Source organism: Rhopilema esculentum, chromosome 20 (genome assembly GCF_057945365.1).
Source record: "Rhopilema esculentum isolate cy_ngs chromosome 20, ASM5794536v1, whole genome shotgun sequence".
Lineage (NCBI taxonomy): Eukaryota > Metazoa > Cnidaria > Scyphozoa > Rhizostomeae > Rhizostomatidae > Rhopilema > Rhopilema esculentum.
The window spans coordinates 6,873,209-6,895,642 of record NC_142834.1 but is presented as its reverse complement, the minus strand read 5'-3'; the positions used below and the strand labels follow the sequence as shown (position 1 = coordinate 6,895,642).

The following is a 22,434-nucleotide window of genomic DNA, read 5'->3' as shown; positions in this document are numbered from 1 at the left end:
AATCCCACATCTAGTCTTCCCTGTTAGTATCGTATCTGGCTTTTATTATGAATCAAAAGAAAAATATCCTTATTTCAACTAAACGTACCTATTGACCCTCAGGCTAGACACAACGTCTGACCTTTCTAATCCCATAATCTCTCTCCAAAATCGCTATTCTTTTATCCATACATTTATATTCAAATAATCTTATAGCTTTACATTTGCTCTTACCCAGTTAAAAATTGTTTACTTGCCTCTCGCGTTTGAAATGCACTGGATTTCTGCAATTTGTTTGTTGACAATGTACTGTTAGCTTAATAAATCTCTGATATCTTTTTCTTCGCCTCCGAACTTTTTGTTTCAAATCAGGCACTAGAACTTGTCGAGAAGATGATAATGTGGCTTTCCTCATAAACGATATTTTTCTCCCAAAGAACAGTTTCAATAGGGAATCATTGCTTGCATGTTATTTTGTGAACACACAATGCGTCATTTGAGAAACTACCTTCCCATTTTCTTCCATCTTTTTTTTTCAGGCAAAATATCTTAGTCAGCATTTGAGAACATCACAGGATTTATCACTCATTCTTAGCATTAGAGAAATTAGCTATTCAAATGTTTATATCTGGTCAGGCAATGCAATTACACATTAAAGATAACGTGACCCTTGTAAATGAATAGAGGTGAACTGTAAAATAGTCCAATGTACACTCAACAGCAGCAAGCTTCAAAAATTCGTCATACGAACCTTTTTTATGATTGTCTGTTTGTTGACAAAGTATTAACGTAGCAGCTTTCTTAATAAAGTAGAAGAAGCTGTTGTGAGAAGGAATAAACAAAGTGAATGACTTAGCATCCGTTTGAATTGGTTGTTCAGTGGCATTAATCCAAGTCCACTCATTTTTATAAGAAATTCAGTCTTTTATAGTTACTTGAAGTCATGCCCTGTGCTGTTAAATAGATTGTGGCCCTTGCTGAACGTGTAAGTAACTGCTATAACAAGTTTCTATGTGCAATAGATATATTTTTCTTTCTTCAATCTCGAGCAATAATCTTGAGTACCTACACAATTCCATGAAAAATCGAGAAACTCATTTAACAGCTTTCATTGGAGAGGCATACTTTGGGTGGTACACGAGTAAATTTGCTAAATTCTTAGAACATCAATGAATGGCTTTGTATGACTCCTTACACTTTCTTCCTTTTGCCAATAACGCGGTGACCCTGGGTCAAATGCTTGTAACCATGGTGAAAAACTTTAATTTTTATAAAGAAACAATGTCAAGAAGAATCGTCAATATTGTTTGTGATTCTCGGTGTTTAAAAGGGAATAATGTACATGAAAGCTTTTTAAAAATTTACATATCTGCATATTTATATATAGTTATAAAGAATTATTTATGATTCGTCTACACGGCTGATTGTTTTTTTACATTTGAACCAGTTAATTGGAATCAATAACGAATGATTGGACGATGAACTTGACCCACGTGATTAATTTTGTAGGTTACCTGTCAATCATTAATCCAACATTCAGTTTGTACAGAATATCACAGATTTCGTTAGTCAAAGCCTCTCGAAGATTAAACGTTTGGACATGTGATGTATTGCTACTTCCATATTTCTTGTATATCCCGTCATGTTCATGGTTACGACCCATTCTTTCCTATCTGGTTTAATGTTCAATCCATTCTTCTCTATATTCTTCACTTCTCTCTTCCAATTTAACTGCAACCAAGTAACATGAAGATTCTTCTTTATTACTGTTTACTCTGATAATACCATCTTAGCAACTATGTACAATATTTTCAATTATTTTTACAAGAGGTGCACTGTTTGCAGGCAAAACAAAGTGAATGGCTAACTTTGGAGTATAATATTGACTGGACCTTATTGGTATTAGGCAGCGGTTATATATATACCCATTTAACATTTGTATATGTTTTCTGGTCTGAGTTTCTGTGTAGGACCCATTTGGCTTATTCTCAATGAAGAGACGAGCTGGTTAAATGTTATTGCTTTGGGGAATCAGCCTGCTCCTCATTACTATGTGTGCGTAAGTGACTTCTTAATGTAACAGCTTGTGTGAAGCTTTTAAGACAAAACTTGCAGGAATATGGCTTCTCTCCTGTGTGAATGCGCGTGTGCGTTCTGAGATTCGAATACTGAGTGAATGCTTTGTTGCACCAGCTGCATCTAAAAGAAGAAACATCAGAGAAGATTAGGGGCGGTACAAATAGGCTCTGAAGCGATGAGAAGTTTTAGCTAGGTTCAAGGTCAAGGCATGGTAATCAAAGCAACAGCTTGCCTGAATTTATTCTTGTTAATAGGCGATGTTACTTGTTATAGTAAACGTAGATTAAAATATAAATTAAATCAACGAATTCTCTTTCCCTGAAAATATGTTTGGAAAAAAACTGATTGGTTTGATTTTTCGACCATAGTATCAGTGAGTTTTTCTTGATCATTTAAAGTCTCTGTTAAAGTCTTTTAACATTTGTTCAAGAGGGACGTATTTAGTGTTACGTTTTTTAGGAAACGTTTTGACCAGTTATTTTCGTGTTTAGAACATAAAAAGCACCATACCTAAATGGCCTTTCTCCTGTGTGTGTTCGAACATGATCTCTTAAATGAGAAGACTTTCCGAACGACTTTTCGCAATACATGCACTGAAATCTCTTTGGCTTGACTGCATCTTTCATGCTCGACATCTGTTCTTTGTAGACAGGTTTGAAAGCGTAGCGCAGTCGCATCTGACTCATCCAGATCTCTTGACGACAAGGCTGATGCGGTGGGATGAAGGCAGCCCGAATAGGACAGCAAGCCGACATTTCGTTCATTATCGTCTCTAGCTGCGTCCGCGTTTGCAATATTGTGTTCCTTCTGACATTTTCAAGTGGCGAAGTACAACGTCTTGATGCTGTGCATGTACATGGAGAGCCCCCTTCAAAGGAGAGTGAATATTTCATTTTATCTGAAGTAGGTAAGTTTGACTTAACCATTGAAATAGTCTTTATAGGTACGTAATGGCATTGGGAGAATCCCATCTTAGCCTTTCTTTGAAATAGAGAGACTTTGACACCCTCACACAGGTGAAAACGTTTGATTGCTATCTATTCCACGAGGAAGATTAATAAGCCTCAAGGAAAGAGATGGTGTCACAAAAACGAAACCGAATCTGAGTGCGCGATTATTAGATATAATGATACTTACAGAAAAATCTTGCTTTGGCTGCCATTGCAGATGGCAAGTAGAGTGATACATATGACAAGGTATATACAAGATGAGCTGATTATTAATACAATGCCAAGTAAATACCCGAAGCTAGAGAGATCCGCCAGACCGTAATTCCGAGCCATTATTAATTAAAAACATAGCGCTTGCCTAACTTCACACCACACAAGACGATTATTTGAACAAGGTTTTCTGTTCTCGACTTAAAATGGATTAATTTTTGCTCTTCTGTTACTTTTCAATTTTGTTACCTACCTCTTGGTTACCCAATGTTGGTTTAAACTTTTTTCTAGATCAGTGTATAATGAAATTCCTGGTACATCAGTAAACGAAGTCTTTGGTTAAAGGATGTCTTTGATAAAGGCATTTGATGCAAAATTGCCCCGCCCCTTTTATGTTCATTGATTTGATGCCGATAGCTATTGTGTAATGCCAATTTGCAGATTTTTCTAAACAACTAGATTAATGAAGATGTTTTTTCTATGCTACTAGAATGAATTCCCCATTCAGTATGCATGAGAATATTCTGGAAACACTTTGAACCAATAATCCAATTAGACACACTTCGAACAATATTTTTATCAAGCTTTCGAACAGCAACGTATATAGTGGCAAAATCATGCGAATAAAGTTACTTTTTCAAGCTACATTGGTTGTTTTGAATTCTCCAAAATTTTAAAGACCATCACTCAATTGCAAGGGCAGTTTAAACTTTGAGTTGCTTAATAACTCCTGAATTGGAGATATTTCACAAAAAAAGGAGTGTCATACATTGATATACCAGCCTAAGATAATTCATGGAACATTTATTGTTTCTTTAGAGCAAAAAAAGATCATAAAGAGATAAATACTGGACACAGGTTTCCGGGAAAGATTCAATAGTTTTGGAGCTTTGCAGACCTGTGACTCCTATGTATGCACTTCTAGTTCATTTTTTAACAAATTCTTATCATGCTTTTCTAATTTAGGTCGACATCGATGCTGATGCTTGTCTGTGATATATGAAATAATTCAAGAGGCGAATATGTTTTTGAGGTACCATCTTTCCATAGCGTTTGAATTATATTCACACTTGTCGTAGCTGTAATTCGTTTAGAAAAGCATTCTAGTTTTTCAGACTCATAAATATTATCCAATTGACACTAAAGGTTCTTTTTTAGGCTTTAAGAGGGCGAAGAATCCTGCATCGCCAGAAATCTTTCAAGCATCAAATACATATAGAAGTTCCACGAAGAACTCGCTGTTTCAATTACAGACGATTGGTGTGCAAACAGAAATTGCGTCTTTTCAAAAATACTTAAAAGTAGGCTTGTAGCGACCTTTTGTTCACAGATACAGTTTTATTTTGTCTCAGTTCTTTTTGCCATTTCATTTAGTCTTAATCATACCGTTCCTTCGCAATTTCATTAACATATACTTAACAAACAATTTCATATGACAGTTAAAGTCCCGTAGAGTTTTACGGGAAAATACAAAGAAATGTTCACTTTGCTTTAATTCTTGAACTAATATCAATACTTACATTGCATCCTTGACTCGACTTTAGGAGGGAAGCAGGCCGGACGTCTAGCATCGTATGGACACTGATCCTGGAAAGCAAGTTCGTATGATTGCATAATTAATTATGATGACGTGTGTTTAATGAGAAACTTGATCATTCACAAGCAGAGTATTATATTTGGATCATTGATAAAAAGAAAAATTATCTTCTAAGGATCATAATTTCATTGCTTTGAAAAATTCTAAACCATGTTTACCAACTGGTAGGCGAAAATGTCTCACTATAAATAACAGAATGTCCATAAATCGACTGGCAGTTTTGCGCTATAGTGTTTTATAGTATTTGCTCTGTTCTATCTTTCCATAGTCACACGATGTCGTTATCCGATGTATTTCAAAATAAATTTCTTTCTTCGTGCCATAAGCTGCTTTTATCGATTAATTTTTTTCAGAAATTTCGCAGACATTTTGCGAATCATAGGTAAGACAAATGTCACGCCGATCAAAATTTGGGTGAAAATCAGAAGAGGCAACTACTTAAACTACTCTAGCAAAATGGCTACAGGAGAAGATTACATGGGTTTAAACTCATACATCTTTCTTGAAGGATACCGAATCTAAAGTTTAGATGACAAGTTATAGTAAGTTTATAAATCTCGGTCTTTTGTCTGATGTTCAAATGCAATTTCTTTTGCTAATTTGTAAAAGCAATGCATTTTATTGAAAAATTGTCACTACATTAAAGCATAAAAACTGCAACATTTAGAAAGCGAAAAAACTTCAATTACTATCAAAGCATCAACTTCAACCTGTTTTCTAGGATGCCTTGTTCCATAATCGGTAGAAGTTTGACAACCAAAACGAAACTTACTGGTTCAAATGCCACCTATATCAAATACTACCTCAGCAATAAATTATAGCGTTTGTTTGCGTGCATTCAATGTTTAAAAACAAAACCTATTTTCCATAGTATTTGAAAATTTTTTACTTTGTTTGCTCGTAGTTGCACTCAAAGTTTAAAGGGTAAAAATGCTTGTTCTTTATGTTGTGGTGCGAATTTAAATTTGTGTCTCTAAAAAACCATTCCGTCACGCCTATTGTGTCAATGCCAAGTGCAATTTATCTCGGTAAAGAGCAGTTTCAAATAGCTATATGCTTCCCAAAAATGAAAATATTTAGACCTGAATTAAAACACTTTTGTATCTTGAATATTGTAGCAGCAAAAATTTACCATTAAGATTCCTTAAAATGCAAAAATAACTTTGCACAGGCGAGAATTCCAATATTAACGGACTTTGATAACGTTATCTCAAGTGCAGAATTCCTTTATTAAAACTTCATCTATGTTTTTAAAACAGGCGCAGGTTTTGATAAATACCTTTTCACTGCGGCATAATTTGCATTCATCATTGCAGCTGGCTGAATAAATGTACCTCTCCATAATAATCTCTGGTTATATTCACCTCTTGCCCTTCTTAGAGAAACCTTAACCTCAGTTAGATAACTCTTGGAGTCAAATTATTGCTTAAGTATGCGAATGGCTAGGCTGGTGTTGATGAGTTTTGTAATACCATTCAAACATAATGACAAAGCAGCCATTATCCAATTTTTATATCAAGAGCGAATCAAAGGTGATGTAGCGGTGAAGAGGGTATACAATTAAAGACACATGCTGCAGCTTGCGTTTCCTAGCACAGGGAAGCTGGCGCTTAAATATTTTTATATTATATGCACCATTGATAGCACCGTTCGCATTGAATTCTTTGTTTTGCGGCCCTGTTCGTTTTACTGGCATTTTAAGTAGTTGCCATAGCGATTAGATATTTCGACATAAGTATGATGCTAGGCCCGATATTCAACACTAGCGATTGTTTGCAGTTTTGATAATTATTCAACTCGTAAACAAACCTATAAAAGAATTATAATTCGGAAGTAGAAACGGAATTTATGATTGTAAACTCTGAAAATTCACCATTTAATCCTGGTAGGCCTTTGAAGTTCCCGACTTAATTAATTATCATCACGATAGCCTCGTCTTCGATATGATACTCTACTAACTATCAAAATAAAATTAGACGTTGTTACACGCTTATCAAAGCTTATAATGGACGGATCAACTATTGCCTTCATGGGAAACACATACATTTGTCCCAGTTCCCTTGACTTCATAGCTCCAGAAGATCAAAGGGTAGTTTTTGTAATGTTTCTCAAAGGAATTGAAACCCTTTTTCCTTCCCTCTTGAACTGACTTGTGCATGGCTTATATCAAAGCTTTTTGTCCTTCAAAACTCACTTGAAACTGTTCCCCCAAAATTTTTTTGAAGAGGATTTAAACATTTCCAAGCCTTTTTCCTATTAAATAATACGGCAGTTAATTCAAATCGTTGTCGAATTCAGTGTATTCTGTCTGGGTAGAGAAATAATATAAATGAGTTAATTATAGTGCAGGTTCATTTATATTTCCAATTTGCGTTATGTTTTACAGGGAAAAGTTTCAAACCAGGCTTTTCTCAATTTGACAAAGTAAGCCAAGATGACGTCATAATTCCTACAGAGGCTGTAGAACACCCCGTCAGAAGATTGATAGAAAGACCGACTGACACCAGTCAATCAATAAAAAGTGTCGGTAAATTCAGTTTATAAATATATCCGTGAAACGGTTCTTTTGTTCGCCACATTTTACTTGTGTATTTACAAGTTCCCGAGCGTGTCATATGTTGAAACAATAGAGTAAAGTTTTTCTTCACGAAGTTGCGTTTTTTGACAAGAACGTCTTGTGACCCAGCGACTAAATAGTATTGTATCGCCTTGGAATATATATTCAATGCTCAAATGTAGCAAGTAATACGTTTTTCATTATAAACTTGGTGCCTCGTTTCTCTTTCCTGTGAGAAACGAACAATTAGAGCATTTTTACAAGCAACCTGTTTACATTGTTGAAAGAAGTGACGGCCTAGTTAAAGATGGCGTTTGGACATAAACATTTATTTGCAATTCAAAAATGACAAAGCCGAAAAATAAACAAGGTAAAAAAGACATAGAACAAATTAAAACGATGATGTTTCTTTTGCTTCACATTTTGAAGTATCTTTCTCTCTCAGGTCACGAAGCTGTTCCCGTTGCCAAGCAACAAGACTGAGACGAAGATCACTCTTGTGATAAGCCGATGATAAGCATGTACCAAGCAATATGGGGTAAGAAAGGGGTCTGGGGTGCAGCTTGATGAGAAATGCGTTTATAAATGCTATATGTACCCTTGCAAGAAAAGAGACAATGTATCCAAGTATATCTATGGTTTAAAGCTATAGATTGGCTGCCCTCAAACTTTGTAGCATTATGACTTGCAAAATCAATACTTTGCGCTCCTAAACTTATGCCGATCAAGGGTGTAGCGTAAATAAATAGGTTGTTTTTAATATACAAACTCCCCCTTGTTCTTTTTATAAAAAAATCAGTGCTTGGACTTCCGAGCAGCTTAACAACTTACAAGACTGACAAAGAAATATTGATTAAATTGATGCTTGCTTCTGTGTTTCAAAGTAAAAAATGACGCCGCTTTCTTTTCTTTCATCAGAAAATTTGCGATACAGTCAAGTTTAGCTGATTTAGCTAGTTTTGAATGATTTTATTAAGCTAATTCATGAAATTGAAGCTAAATTCTTCCTCATCATGGTACCCCGAATTTGGAGAAACTTTTTAAGAACTTCGCACATTTAATTTCGCTAAAATTTACAGAAAATTAGTTACAAAATAGGTTTATTAATGCAGAAATATGCGTCATATCCTTGGCTGATTCTATACGGTCTGTCATTTGTCGCATTTTGAGCACAGTAACAATTGGATTGTCAGTCGAATATTAAGCCTATTATTTCCTTTCACTGAGTACTAGCTCGATAATTTAGCTCCAGGCAATAATTGCATGTAGTAGACGTTGGCTAACTTGAACCTGTGGCCTTGTCCTTAAAAACAAGACTTACTGTTTGTTTATGAATTAAAACAGTTGCGGCCTAAGTTGTTAAAGATTAACCTCCTACTGGAATCGAGACAGATGAGCCAAACGGGCGAGAAATTGCAGCTGCAAATCAGACTGGAGTCGGGATTCATAAAAACATCAGGCGAATTAAGCTGTACGGATTTCCCTTAGGCAAAGTACCAAGCACACCAAATTCCTCACCAACGGGATCATTTTGAGCAACTGCTTCCAAAGTTCAAGTGAGCGATAATTATTTTTCTGCTCATCTGATAAACAGAGAATAATTCAATAAAACTTTTTGCTCTCTTGCCGTGTGTAATATTCATATTCAAAGTATCCGTCGATTTAGAAATCTTATAAAACGGCAATTTTTGATTTCATTCTTCAAGTTAAATCCTTTGGTAGCTAATAAATTGTTTCAAGAAGTTTAGCCCCAAATAAACACTGTTAACGCTAAACATTCAACTTCAATCCGTCACCCAATTGGAACAAAAGAAGTCTTGCATGCTTTGGACCAAGTTTTTCCCATGGTAAGGATACCTTGCTATGTTGTGCCTCAAGGGAATTTCTTCAAGTAGGGGAAAACAGAAGCAGCAGATGGATTGAAAACCACAAAAGATTTTTTCGAGCATCATTTATTTCATCAGTTATCAATATTGACTCTGGTTATGTGAAGCGAGCTTATTGGTCGCCTCCTCTCCGCACCGAGGCTTCCTGTACATAGTGCAACTAATTGGAGCTGTCTAGTTTCCAAACTGCTCGACCTGATGACGTAAATAGTTTACCCCAATCCTAACCCTAACCCTAACCCTAATCCTTTACTTGAAATAATTAATCATGCTACTTTATAACTATTAATCATGCTTATTTATAACTATCAGGTCTAAAAGTATGGAAACTAGACAATTCCCAACTAATTACGTTCAAATTAGAGAATAAATGAATTCCTATTGGAGATTCAAGCAACTATATCCAAACTGTTGAGGCAATTGAGGCCTGAAAAACTCTTATCGTAATTGACCTAGGCTCCTCCAACTGCCGTTTCTCTAATACAAACTTATTTTTCAACTGATGTTCATTTGCCTAAACCAGAAACAATTTCTACTTGACCATTTCTTTTCTGCTCTACCCTTTGTAGTGACCTTTTGGCGAATATGTTTTAGGATTTAACCTTAAAAATCTTTTACCTTTAGGGTTTAACCTTAACTAAAAGCAAGTTTCCGCGGAGGCGAATTGTTGCTAGTCATTTTTACTCACAAAATGATTTGTTTTGTTGATTTCATCAAATTTAATTTTTCAGTCATGCATTGAGAAAGCATACTGGCTTTTGGTTTGCTCCGAGCGTAACGGATGTCTATTTGTCTATTATACCACGAATTATACTACCAATTTTCAAACCGACTTTATCGACTCTTTTTCTTTCCAAAATAACACATAAAACATAGACTCGTATTCTAAAGAGCTCTAAAGCGATCTACTTGATTGTGTCTCCTTTCTGCTGAAGTGGCTATCTGTTTTCAAATTTCAGTGACTTTGTCAGATATGTTACTTCTTTAATAATCACCCAGCAGTAGTTCGTAGGTCTTCACATTTTGTCAGTAGCGAAAATTCGTTTTCAGATGGGGGCGCAACGCCTACAAAAACAATGCCCCCACACCAGCGCAATTTCCGCCACTGCATTTTGTGAATGTTCGAAAAACCGGTGTCTTTTAGATAATTCTGAAACCTGGGTGTTTTGAAGGCCTCCAAAAGCATTAATTGCAGTCAACCGTTGTTATTATTTCTTCTGTCCGTTGCTCCTATTTTCCACTCTGTTTATAAGAATAACTCTCAATTCGTAGAGATCTAGCTGGAATAGTACTACACAACAAGAAGCTACCAAATCTTTCTCGACCTCTCGTTCTTCCAGGTGAGAGATTTACGTTCTACCATAAATCTGTTTTTGCTAAAGAATTCTTAATGTTACCATTGTCTTGATAATAGCAAGCTTCTTTTTATGGTTCGAAGCGAAATCATTTTTATTGTCAGTTTAATTAAAAACCATATGTTACAAAATCAGTTTCAAAACATGAACATCTTTTCAGTTGCTAGTTTCATGCATAAAACATTTAATCCGAATGACAAATGCTGCACAGATAAAAGCATATCCGACGGCTCAAAATCTGTTCCGAGAACGGTTTGCTTATAATGATGTTATGTAACTTCTTCGACAACAATTCGGACATCTAATAGAAGAACCAAAATATCAGAAACTTTACCTGAACGTTTATGGTCAGTGGCATGGCTGGATCTATTTAACATCCAGCAATAGAAAAACATCCTTCAAAAGCACTTTTGCATTCTTAGAGCTGAACTTTGAGTTAGTTTATTCGAGCTAGATGAAATGTAACTCTTTCTTTTTGCTATCAACAAAACAATATACCTACTATAGTTTGGTTATGTTTTTAGGTTATTTCTAATATCTATAAAGAAATTAAACGTCTTCAGAAGTGTACACATTGTTTGTGTTAAGAAAATGTTGACATCAAAATTTTACTAGTATTCTCCATACCTGTAGCAAATTAAAATTTTTAATAGATATACCATATCATACATTTTACTCACTATACGTTACTCACCATTTGAAAGCTGCTAAAACATTCGTTGCAACAAGAACAGCAGCTCGAGCAGTCAATAATTTCAGGTTTTGATGGCGATGGGACCTCTTCCATTGTCGGTCTATGGACCCTCCGAGTCTCTATGTACAACGGAACATGGTACCTTTTTCTGATGACTGTATCGCTTTTTGCTTCCATAACTTCGTTTTGCAGTATAAGCGGCTTGAAAAAATTACATTAAAATTTGTTAATTTCTTGCAATGCCGCTGTTTGATATATTTTGAACAAAGTTCGCTTCACAGTAGAATATTGAGGAAAAGTGATGCATTTTTACTAAAGATTTCTTGTGTTCTATCAAGATTATTAAAAGAACTAGAAATTTTAGTTATTTTGATATGTTAAACAAAACAAGTAACCTATTGAACTGCTTATACTTAGATTATGAAAGTAAAAAGAAAGAAACGCGAAATCATGGTGCGAGAAATCACAAATACATTTTACAGTGGAATCTTCTTAAGAACTGAGCCCCTTAAAACACAGACGTAGAAGAATCCACTTGGTGAATCTCGATTGCTCAGCTGTGTACAACAACTGTATCGAATATTACTTATTTCATATATTCAGAATACAAAGCATAACAGAGATCTCTTCATCACTCGTCAAAAGGTGCACTTAAAAACATCCCGTTTTTTTTAAGTTGGATCACAAAGTCTTTCACATATTGAATCAAACACAGCACCATCACAGCAAATGGACAGTCAGCATTTTCCACTAGGCTATCAGTAGAATGGAAACTCAAACAGAAAGTTAGGTTAGCTTAAGGTTCATAACTTTTCATCAAGCTTTATCAAATTGGCCTTCAATTGTAGTGTTTTTTGTATAACTTGGCCGAAAAGCCATTTCTCAGCGGTTTTTCTACTTTACAAATTCAAAATAGATATTCCTTAACCCGAAAGAATATCTATTTTGCATTTTGCCTATTTGTATCAAGGCAGATTATGACCTCGCTTCATGAAAGAATTGAAAATAATGTAAAAAGCTTATTTTGGCGAATAATCTAAAATGAGATACCTTTTAACTAAAAAAATACATTACAAGAGATTTTGATCTTTAAGTTTCTATGGGTGTTTTTGTTGAAGGAAGATTTGTTTTTCAACCTTTCGCATCCCATTCCTTAGTCTGCAGAGCAATTGCTGTTGCTCCTATAAACTGGAAGAGCCTTTTAAGAAATTTTCATAGAAAATTAACTTGAAGAGTTGAAGAACAATGACAGTTCTCATGATGACATATAAATAGAAAACAAGAGATATACCTGTTGATATCAGCCGATGAAACGTATCTTGTCCCTCTCAGCTTGCTTAACAATTCTGAAAGTCTTGTGCTGCGAGTCTTGTGCTGTGAGCTTTCGATTGTTCGCCGATACCCTAACGATAGTGCTGAATATTCGTGTCTGATGCGCTTCGATAATATAAATGCTTTTTGAAGAGCACCGGGCAAAATCGCAATTATGCGCACGCAGCCGATGTCCACTGCAGATGTCGTCCCATTCTCTGTCACGAGCAAATTCCCACAGAAGTTAATCAAGAGTCACTCGTTAATCAATGAATCTTTAAAGTTTATTTGGCGTCGAAATCTAGCCGCCACACAACTCAAACACTCCAAAAGACTTTTGATGACTTATAATTCACTCTATCACAGAAACCATTTTAATTGCGTCAATTTTGTCGCACCGTTTCAGTTCGTTTCAGTCAAAGGCACTTGCTTCAATTATAGTCTGATATCAGAGCGAGTTTCATTTTCGTCCACCCTTTCATCATGATGCATAATAGCATCAACAATCATCCATGTATTGCAACCGAGGATACTTATTTTGAATTTTCGCCTCCTTTAAAAGGCCAGTCATTCTGGTTCTCGGTTACCTGCTGTATAAATGCTTTACTGTGCTCGGTGAAACAAGCTTTCCTGTGTTTTCTGCTATATATAATGCAGGGTTAATAAAAAATAAGCAATTGACAATTGGCTATCAAGAATCAACTATTGATCACTAGCTATCACGAACTAATCATAGAATATTTGTCATGATGCTTTTGCAGTTAATCACTTGCCATGGGCTCCGACGCAAGTTGGAAAGTGGGGGGGGGGCCAAGGGAGACTTTAACAATCAAAACAAAATAATTTTTAAAAAGCTCTATTGTCTTGCAAAAATGTGGAGGGGCCATGGCCCCTTCTCCGCCCCCCCCCCTTCGTCGGAGGCCCTGCTTGCGATCGCCTGTTCGCATGTAAGAACATCATTCAAAAATGTTTTATATCAACAATTATTCGTTAGGTCTTTGAAGCCTAAGCATTGTTAAACAATTTGCATAGATTGCTCATTAAACTTCCTTAGCACATAATTATTAATTTGAAATGCTGCTTAAAGCTGGGTTTCTTTTCTGTGATTAAGTTATAACAACCTGAGGAACTTTCAATATCTGCTTCTTAAGAGCCATATTACGGAGTTCGGAAATTTAGTGTGACGATAGAACGCCATCATTGTAATCTCAACGTCTCGCCAAATTAAAGCTATAAGCATTTTAGTTTGCCTTTCTCTTTTCCATTTTCTTAACTAAGGAAATCAAAATAGAAAGTCCGAGCGTGTCTTATGCATAACGGGCTTCTAAGTTACTTACACTAACAGAAAAACATTGATTTAGCTTTCATTAGTTTTTCAAATAGCTAAAGTAAAAACTCTTCCAATATGTTTTTTTAAACTGATAAACAAAAAATCGTTTGATGTCTATTACGTCGAAAAATGATATTATTTCCTTCTTTCCTCTAGTATCATCGCCTTCCAGGTTTGGATACCTTGGAAGAAATTCAGATGTATAATGCCCCTTCCTTATAGAAATTCAGGACCATTGCAAACAAGGGATTACAGTAGAATCTGTATATTACGAGCAATGACAGGGCCAGAGAACTGTCTGCTATAGAGTATAGAGAGGTTTCTGTTGCCTAGATATTTTTTATACAAGGCTTGCTTTGATCACAAGAGCAAAAGGTCAGAAACAACTGCCCGCTACTTTCATCTGTCTGTTATTACGAGGTGTCGATAAATGATAAAAGAAGAAAGCACGACACTGACTTAAAAAATGAGTCCGTGTACTCAATATTTGTGGTCGTCATGAAGCAAAACCAGCAAATGCGACTAAACATCAACTAGGCCAATGAAAACGATTTCAAAATAAATTTAAGAAGTTCCATTAAACAGAAGAAACATTTCTATCTACCCTAAAATGGAACCTTGCTGAATAATAGGCCGTGCAGACAGGCCAGAAATCACGTAGTTCCTTGATGTCAAGGATTGAGACTTTTCTGCCAAAATCTTTAAGCCTTCATTCAATCGTGGTTAGAACATTGTCGATATTTTCAAGTTCACCATGGCAATTTCTCGCTTATTTCATCAGCTATTACCAACCCCCCTCGATTCACAATGTTCCAGTTTTCGAAATGTCACTTCTTAAGAAACTCCCCCTTGAGAAATGATCAGCAAGAGTATAATATCCTTCCCTATTACAGAGGCAGAGTCAAAAAGATTTTTACCCCTTGAAGTAAGAAGCCGTCTGCATAAAAAGGCTAAAAAATAATGCTACTGATAACACTCATCTTAGATTTTGTCATATATCAGATTGTCGCGAAAGAAATGTGTTATTTAGATCATCCCTGCAACGAGGGCTGGGGGCTTGGGGTTGGACTTGGGATGGAGACTGGAGCCCCCCCCCCCCCCAAAAAAATTAAAACTGTTCTAGATTTCCTCTCTAATAGTTTACTGATTGGTTTGAATTTGCTTATTTTACAATTTTTAGTTATTTTAAAGCTATATTGTTGACTGAATGGTAAGCAATAAAATGGGTTTACCCCCTCTCGGATTCCTCAATGTGAATTTCGTTCCGACGTTTGAATCTTTATAAGAATGTTTAAAGAGTGGGTTCCAGTTCTTTCAATAGGATAAGCAAGCCGTTCTTTTTGCCACGTTTTCCCTAAAGTCTGTGGTCAGAAGGCAGTTTTTATCTGTCATCAGAGCTCTTATCACCTATAAGTTTGATGTGCTTTTAGCACGTTCGACTCTCCACTGTCAGTCTTGCTTCTTTTGTTTGCATCTTCATATAGTTGCCATAAAGATTATCTAAAGATCAACTAGGCTGTTTAAAACATTAGGCCTCTGTTCAAAAAGTTTCAACACAATTGCAATCGAGACTAGCGCACTGCAGACAGAAATGTAAATACTAAAGGTTGTTTTTGTTCATATTAGCATAGGGAAAGAAACAGAACTTTGAGATATTGGACTAACTTTATTCTTTAAAATGGGTTAGAAACGTTTTTAAGATTTGTAATGGATTTTGATACACTTGTCATTGAAGCTATCGTTGTAGTGCGACGACAGGCTTGTCTGGATCTGGATCTTAGGTTGTTCACTGCGCAGTTAGCGCCCAGACTCCTGAAAAAGTGAACTTACATCTGTTATGAAGGTGATTCTAAAGAAACGAATTTCAGCTAACATCACTTAGATGATGCCATTTTCGTTGTATTTCAAAGAAAGGTTTTCAAAGTTTTAGCTAATTTGTCGGTCAAGGGAAAACACTTTCCAGAACATTTTCTAACACTCCTAAACCTGTTTACATCCTGCCTTATATAATTTTGCAAGGTGAATTTATACGAAGATAAATTTTGGAACCAACTGTTCGTGTAAACTTTTAGCTGAAAACTGATTGGTTGAGAAAACATTCAAAAATCTGTTGATCAAGACTGGATCAAAGAAAAGGTTAGATGTCTACATCTCGGCCCAAAATCTTCTCTTGCTTGCTAGTCAGGGACAATATTCTAGGCCATTAAAAAACTAGCTTGGGTACTGCACAATGTAATAGAATAAAACTATGTAAAAATTAAGTAAATTGTACAAGGAAAGTAAAAAAACTTTTATATGACGTTTCAAGCATATTTGATATTTGATAGGTAAAATTTGATCGAGAATTTGTCTCGTGTAAATCCACCTTTACTTTTCTCTGAGAGAGGCGAATTATCCTTTTTGTCAGATTTGAGAACCTTAAGATATCGGTCCATTTTCTATAAATTTTTCATTTGAAATTGAGAATCAAATGAAGATTTAAGTTCAGACAATATTGTACTAATTGTTTTATTAAAAATCGCAATTCTACATATCAAAGTAATTTATCAAAATTATATGTACCAAGTCCTAAAATTTTCCATGTACTTTTTCTTTGAAACATGCATACACCCTGATTATATCTCCGTCTTTGGCTATTTTACCTAGCAAAGAGAAATATAATTATGTTTTAAATCAAAACGATAACGATTCTTGATTTTTAGCTTATCAGCGAAAAATAATAGTGAACAACAAAACTTGATTGTTTTGATATTACGTAAATGAGTTGCATTTATTGTTTCAAACGACATTAAAATGTAGATGATACTGAAAATACTGGAACAAAATTATGTTTCATATAGTTTTTAATGCAAAATTTGCTTAAGCCGTTAATTGGGGGAAGGAAAATGTTGGTTTGTTCTAATGTGACCTACATGTGCCTATTTATCCTTTGTTTTGTAAGCAATAACAAACTTGCATCACGGTCGAATTTATCATCGCGTAGTCACATTTTTTTAAAACGATCGCTGTTGAACGCAAAGCTTTCGCGTGAAAGATAATGACTAATTCAACAGATGTTTTATTCAAACCTGCACAGAAGCTTTGCTTTCACTCTTGGAGTATCAGGACTCTCAGACAAGCTGTTCAACACAAAATTAATTCGAAAATGCTTGCAAAACAAGAGCTTAAAAAGATGTTCTACCACTTAATTGAAAACTGGCTGAGAGCCCGAACAGCTTATTTTTCACTGGCTGAAAAAAGTTGCGTTTTGAAGAGGCCTGGTATAAGTTTCTTCGACATAAAAAATGCTTTCTCAGCAATTCGGTTTGGATGCCATCAAATGTCTTATTTTCTTCCCTTTTTTACGCTATACAGCAACCATGTACACTTTTTTCCCGTTTCTTTTGTAAATCCGTTTCACATCTGATGTTAGGCACATGGATCATAATTCGTTTTAAAACAAATCAGAAGTATATCAGACCATCGATATCGTAGAATCTGGAACCTTAACTTGACAGCGTGTGTACAGTTTGCTGGGCAATGGGGACTCTGGAGGGGGATCAGTAGCTGCAGTAACTGCTGGCTTTTTTTCCGTCTCTCGTGGTTCCTGTTCTCCAGCATCCTTCTCATATGCTGACCGAACATCCAATGTGAAACGGATTTTAGTAGTTATCAGTAATTAATAGTATTTATCGGTGTCTGTAATTGTTTCATTTAGCTGTTACCTGTTATATGTTTTTTTTGTTAATGGGCACAGGGTATTCATTGTCTTTTGCTCCCTGTGGTCCCGTCCCTGTCCAGTGTTGTACACTTTGTAATGTAATTAGGAAGAATAGTAGGATGTAGACGTAAGCATGTATTGTAAAAATTTTATATGATATAAAAATAGAACATGATTTCGCCATATTGTGGTTGTAGAAAATTTTGTTGTTGTAGAAAACGGTTGGTTATGAGAGGTGATTCCGCTTTATCGATCGATCAATACTTGAGACACTATCTCAATCTTCTGTACCCCTCTGTGTACCATTTTAAAATTACAAAGGCACTTTAAATGTATCTTTTCACTGAAAATCTACATGGTCGCTAGGAAGGGGGTAATTTCCTCCACAGCTCAATTGACCTGCCTTTGTTCAACAATGAAGAATTCTACCACCCTCTTTATTAGGAGGAATTGCAAAATTCCTTAGGTTCCTAGGGAAAATAAAGTTCCCTTTGATTTCTCACAAACCCCATAGTTCTGTCTTTTGTAGCAGGAAGTTTTTTAACAAAACTGTACTTTAAAGGTACGACTCATTTCATGACGGACTCTCGACAATTCGCACACTACTGCATCTGGTGAGCCGGAATGATCTAATTCATCTAAGCAGTGCTTTCAAAAGCTATTCTTACAACTTTAGGCTGTCGGTAACTACTCGCTTCAGATTTATCGTTTGCTATGTGTCTGGTGCAAAAGCTCTCTTTAGCGTATCACTGCAAATTGCTCAGCGAGTTACTCAGAAAGAAGACTAAAAGCGCCACTCTGGATAGAGCAGCTTTCAATGTTTTAATGAGTTCATTCATATTGCAGCTATATGATAAAATATATGAATGATAAAAACGAATCCCACAATGATCGGTCATGGAGCCCTTCATATTTTTTTAATTTATCCTCAGTAAGGATATACGATAGTGCTTTAGTGATCCTACGTACGTAACTAAACCTCTTTTCTAATGTTTAGATATGTTTTGAGAAGTTATTATCTTGCAATAGGTTGTATTAGGTTATAATTCTTTTTTACATTCATTGTTTCATTTACTTTAGATTTATTGTTAGTGTACTATATATTCTTTAATGTACTTAGGTTTATTTGTTAATAGCTAAAACTGAAAATTAAACTACTCACTTTTTTTGTTAACATTGATAGCACAAGAAATTATCTGATCCAAGAAATCAAACTTGTTTCAAAGCTTCAAAAAATTTAGATTTATTTCAAACTAAATAAAAGCTATTACATCGCTATTGTTCAGTTTTTCTACAATATTGTTCATCAGATTACATGTCCCCCTTCCAATTGTTGGAGACTTACACAAAAACCTGTGAAAATTTCTGATTTGCTGCTTTGTTTAGTATCATTTTTCTCAGCCAAAAGGGCATTTGCTGTCGTTAACGATCCCATTCGCTGCACACTGCTTTGGGCATGTGGGGGTCAAATGCACCAACTGCCCCCGTACTATATGGGTATGGGGGGATTTTTGTCGATTCGTTATAAGCATGTGGATCATTTTTTCAAAATTTGTTTTAAAACACATTCTTAGCATTACTTTCTGAGAGTAAATAAATCGAGGTCTGCTTTTCTACTGGATTCTAAACGATGAGCACGAGGGAATCTTTGGCGGTTAATTGTTGTTCATTACCATGATTGATACCTATGCAGGAGTCACGTTGCTCAACAGCCCACGACAAATGTAAATTTGATATCCTTTCTAAAGGCATTGTTTTCATAAAGAATCAGTGCGCAAGAACGATAAAGATTATGTTTTTTGCACCTGGCCTAAAGTAAACACTTAGAGCCATCAACATTCAGGTGTCAATAGCAAGTCATATGAAAACATAGCATGAAAGAAAAAAAGCAATCCACTTCAGATTCCCTAGATAAGATTAATGATTTCAAAACTTTTCAAGTATCTTTATCCTGATCGGCAGAGTTAACCCAAAATGAATACCAAAAAAATTATTTCACGCAATATATTTGTTTTTAAACGAGAGTGCAAATAATCGTGATCTCTTTTTGAGGCAGTGAGGATAGGTGGGTCCAATGCTTCTGTACGAAGTAAATAATTGGGTATTATAAAAGATCAACAAAAACGCGTCGCTTGCAACCAATCTTGGTTCATATCCAACGGAATCACTTTGCCACTGAAAGTAGCAAAGACCTGGATCTTACTGGCAGAAAACATTAAATATATAGTTCAAATTAATAGGGAAATAGGCATTAGGTATTGCGAACCCAATGCACATGTATGCTTTGTCCGTATTATCGTGCAATAGTGTATGTTTCCAATCGTTACCTTAAAGGTCATTTATTTCTGCTCTTCAACCAAAGAACTTACGATCGCTTCATTTATGCCTTTTAATATGCCTAAAAGTTCCCTTAATTAGGCTTATACCGGCATTTTAAAAATAAGCTTGGAATTATTGTCTGCCTGTTTCTTAACTCATTGTGTTATGTCTTCTTGATAAGCAACATCTCAGTTGGCATGTGCCATAAACGGTATCCTAAATCCTGCTTCTCATGAATGGTTTTCTTCGAGAGAATACCTGGTCTCTAAGAAACTAGAAAGCTGTTCCTAATTCAAACCTCTTAGGGGGGGGGGTAATCTTCGTTAGAGGGGACGATTTTATCAAAAGAAACGTGCATTTTGTAAATGATAGCAAATGATATTTGGTTCTTGTTTTGGGTTTCCTTCTCGAGCGATGAGCTCTGCTCCTGTAACCTCGGTTCATTCTTTGTCTTGTTACCTTCTACGTCTCGTTTCTAATGTCTTAGATATGTTTTGAGAAGTTATTCTGCTGCAATAGCCTGTAGTGGGTTATAATTCTTTTTTACATTCATTGTTTCATTTACTTTAGATTTATTGTTAGTGTACTATATATTCTTTAATGTACTTAGGTTTATTTGCTGATAGCTAAAACTGAAAACTACTCACTTTTTTGTTAACATTGATAGCACAAGAAATTATCTGATCGAAGAAATCAAACTTGTTTCATAGCCGTTATCTTTTTTAGATTGTCAAAAGACTAACGCAAAGCTTGTTGTGAATATCTACAAATCTACTTTTATTGATACAATTTACATATACTGGCATCGCAAGGGTGACAAGTAATTTAAAAAGAATATGTGACTTGAAAACACACTAGTTAATCAACTCAAAATGAAGCCATCGGCACAGTACAATCGCGACTTTTCCATTTACTCTTTCTCGTAGATATTGAGATAAGCTGGAAAAATCTACTTAAAAACATTTGTATAGGACAGAAAAACTTTTATATGAGGTAAAAGGGGTTACTAGCGAAAATTGTTCTTTTTCTTTCAAGCAGAATTCAGAAGCTAAAGCTCTATTTAATACAATGGTGAAGTCCTTTGAGGAAAGGCTTTCTCGTTTCTGTGCGGTGTCTTTCCAAAGATCAGAAGATGATGATAGGCTCGTCCTGTTTTTTGAAAGTTCAGGATATCTTCCCATCGATAGCATTGGATTTGAAGAACATGTAGGCCAATAAGACGTTGATTGCTAGACTCGGTAAGTGGAAAAGCGCTGAGAATGTATGTTTTGCTGCAATTTATATCAATAAAGAACAGCTTTCGGTGAAGTTTGCAGATACATTGTATTTGAATTAAGAATATTGGGGATAGTGCATTGTCTATTGCCCATTCCTATATGATAAACGCATAGCATTTTAATCCTCAAATTCTACGATTTCTCAAAAAGCAAATGCTAATTATGGAACAGAAACAGAAGAAGTCTTGCATTGAAAACCGGTTAAAACTTCCCATAATTAATAAAAAATTCGCCAATCGGTGATATAAAATCCTTTGTGTACGGCCTAGATAAGAATCATTTAAAAGACAGTAATGTGCGGAAAGACTTCTTCTGTATTATAAACTCTATCTTTCAACTAATCAATACAAAATAGATTTACCAATCTTATTTGTCTAGTTGATAATCAATATCAGCTGCTGCTGATTTGATTTGAGTTTAGAGCTAGTTATTTAACTCTTTTTGAAAATTTGTTCGCTTTAAGTAAATAGTTTTGGGAACTAGTCAGCTGTATCGAAATTCGCGGATGTGAGCGATCAACTTTGCAAGCGTTTAGGCCTCGCGATAGCTATTTCCATTACTTTGACCAAACAGAATGATTGCCTCGCTTTCCTCAAATGTTCATTCTAATTCATTCCTTTTCCATTCTAGTCAAGAAATTTACGTTTTAGTGTGCGAGTAAACAGCTTAGAGTGGACTCATCGGCACGGCTTTAAACAGATTGCCTTTCTGTGAAATTCAAACTGACCGCTTCAGAAACCTTCGTTAAACGTTCGATGAGAAGTGCAAACACTCCCATAATACTTTGATTGCAAGTGCGTTTGTGTTCACGAAAATGAAAGAACGGCGCATAAGTTAGTACAGTTTGTGATCAATACAACAGCAGTGATCAATTTATTTTCGATTACGCTCCATCACGGCACAAACAACTGACGCCTTTTTGCATTAGCGTCAAAATACAATTATGTTATGATTCGTCCAGTAGGTTTGTTAGAAACTGATAAGCGTCTTTTAATAACAATTATTGCTGGGAAGAAAAGTATGCCACTAAGGAATCGCTGATATATATAAGAAGTGGCGCACGGCTAATCTTTCTTTAATCAGATTAGCCTTCTTTTATATATTCATAAAGAATTAGGCGAACATATGAATTCTGAAAATCGCACCAAGCGAAAAACATAGGACTGTAAAAAGTAATCTTCATTATCAGA

The 22,434-nt window shown here is 35.5% G+C and overlaps 1 protein-coding gene and 1 long non-coding RNA gene across 3 annotated transcripts; one reads left to right on the top strand and one right to left on the bottom strand.

Annotated features, from left to right (window-relative positions):
• Window positions 1-1,994: 1,994 nt before the first annotated feature.
• Window positions 1,995-11,484, bottom strand: LOC135687128 (uncharacterized). Of its 2 annotated transcripts, none has more exons than XM_065203605.2 (4): window positions 11,308-11,484; window positions 4,739-4,805; window positions 2,569-2,926; window positions 1,995-2,178 (listed from the first exon to the last, which is right to left on the bottom strand). In XM_065203605.2, exons 1-4 carry the CDS (start codon window positions 11,482-11,484, stop codon window positions 1,995-1,997), a joined length of 786 nt encoding a protein of 261 aa, XP_065059677.2. The 2 variants fall into 2 exon arrangements, with proteins under 2 accessions (XP_065059677.2, XP_065059678.1); XM_065203606.2 differs by lacking the exon at window positions 11,308-11,484 and adding an exon at window positions 6,095-7,203.
• LOC148957843 (uncharacterized) lies at window positions 2,836-7,957 on the top strand. Its single transcript, XR_016145148.1, has 6 exons — window positions 2,836-2,965; window positions 4,185-4,251; window positions 4,377-4,519; window positions 4,763-5,357; window positions 7,202-7,342; window positions 7,818-7,957. It is a non-coding gene; the product is annotated as an uncharacterized LOC148957843 (long non-coding RNA).
• Window positions 11,485-22,434: the final 10,950 nt, after the last annotated feature.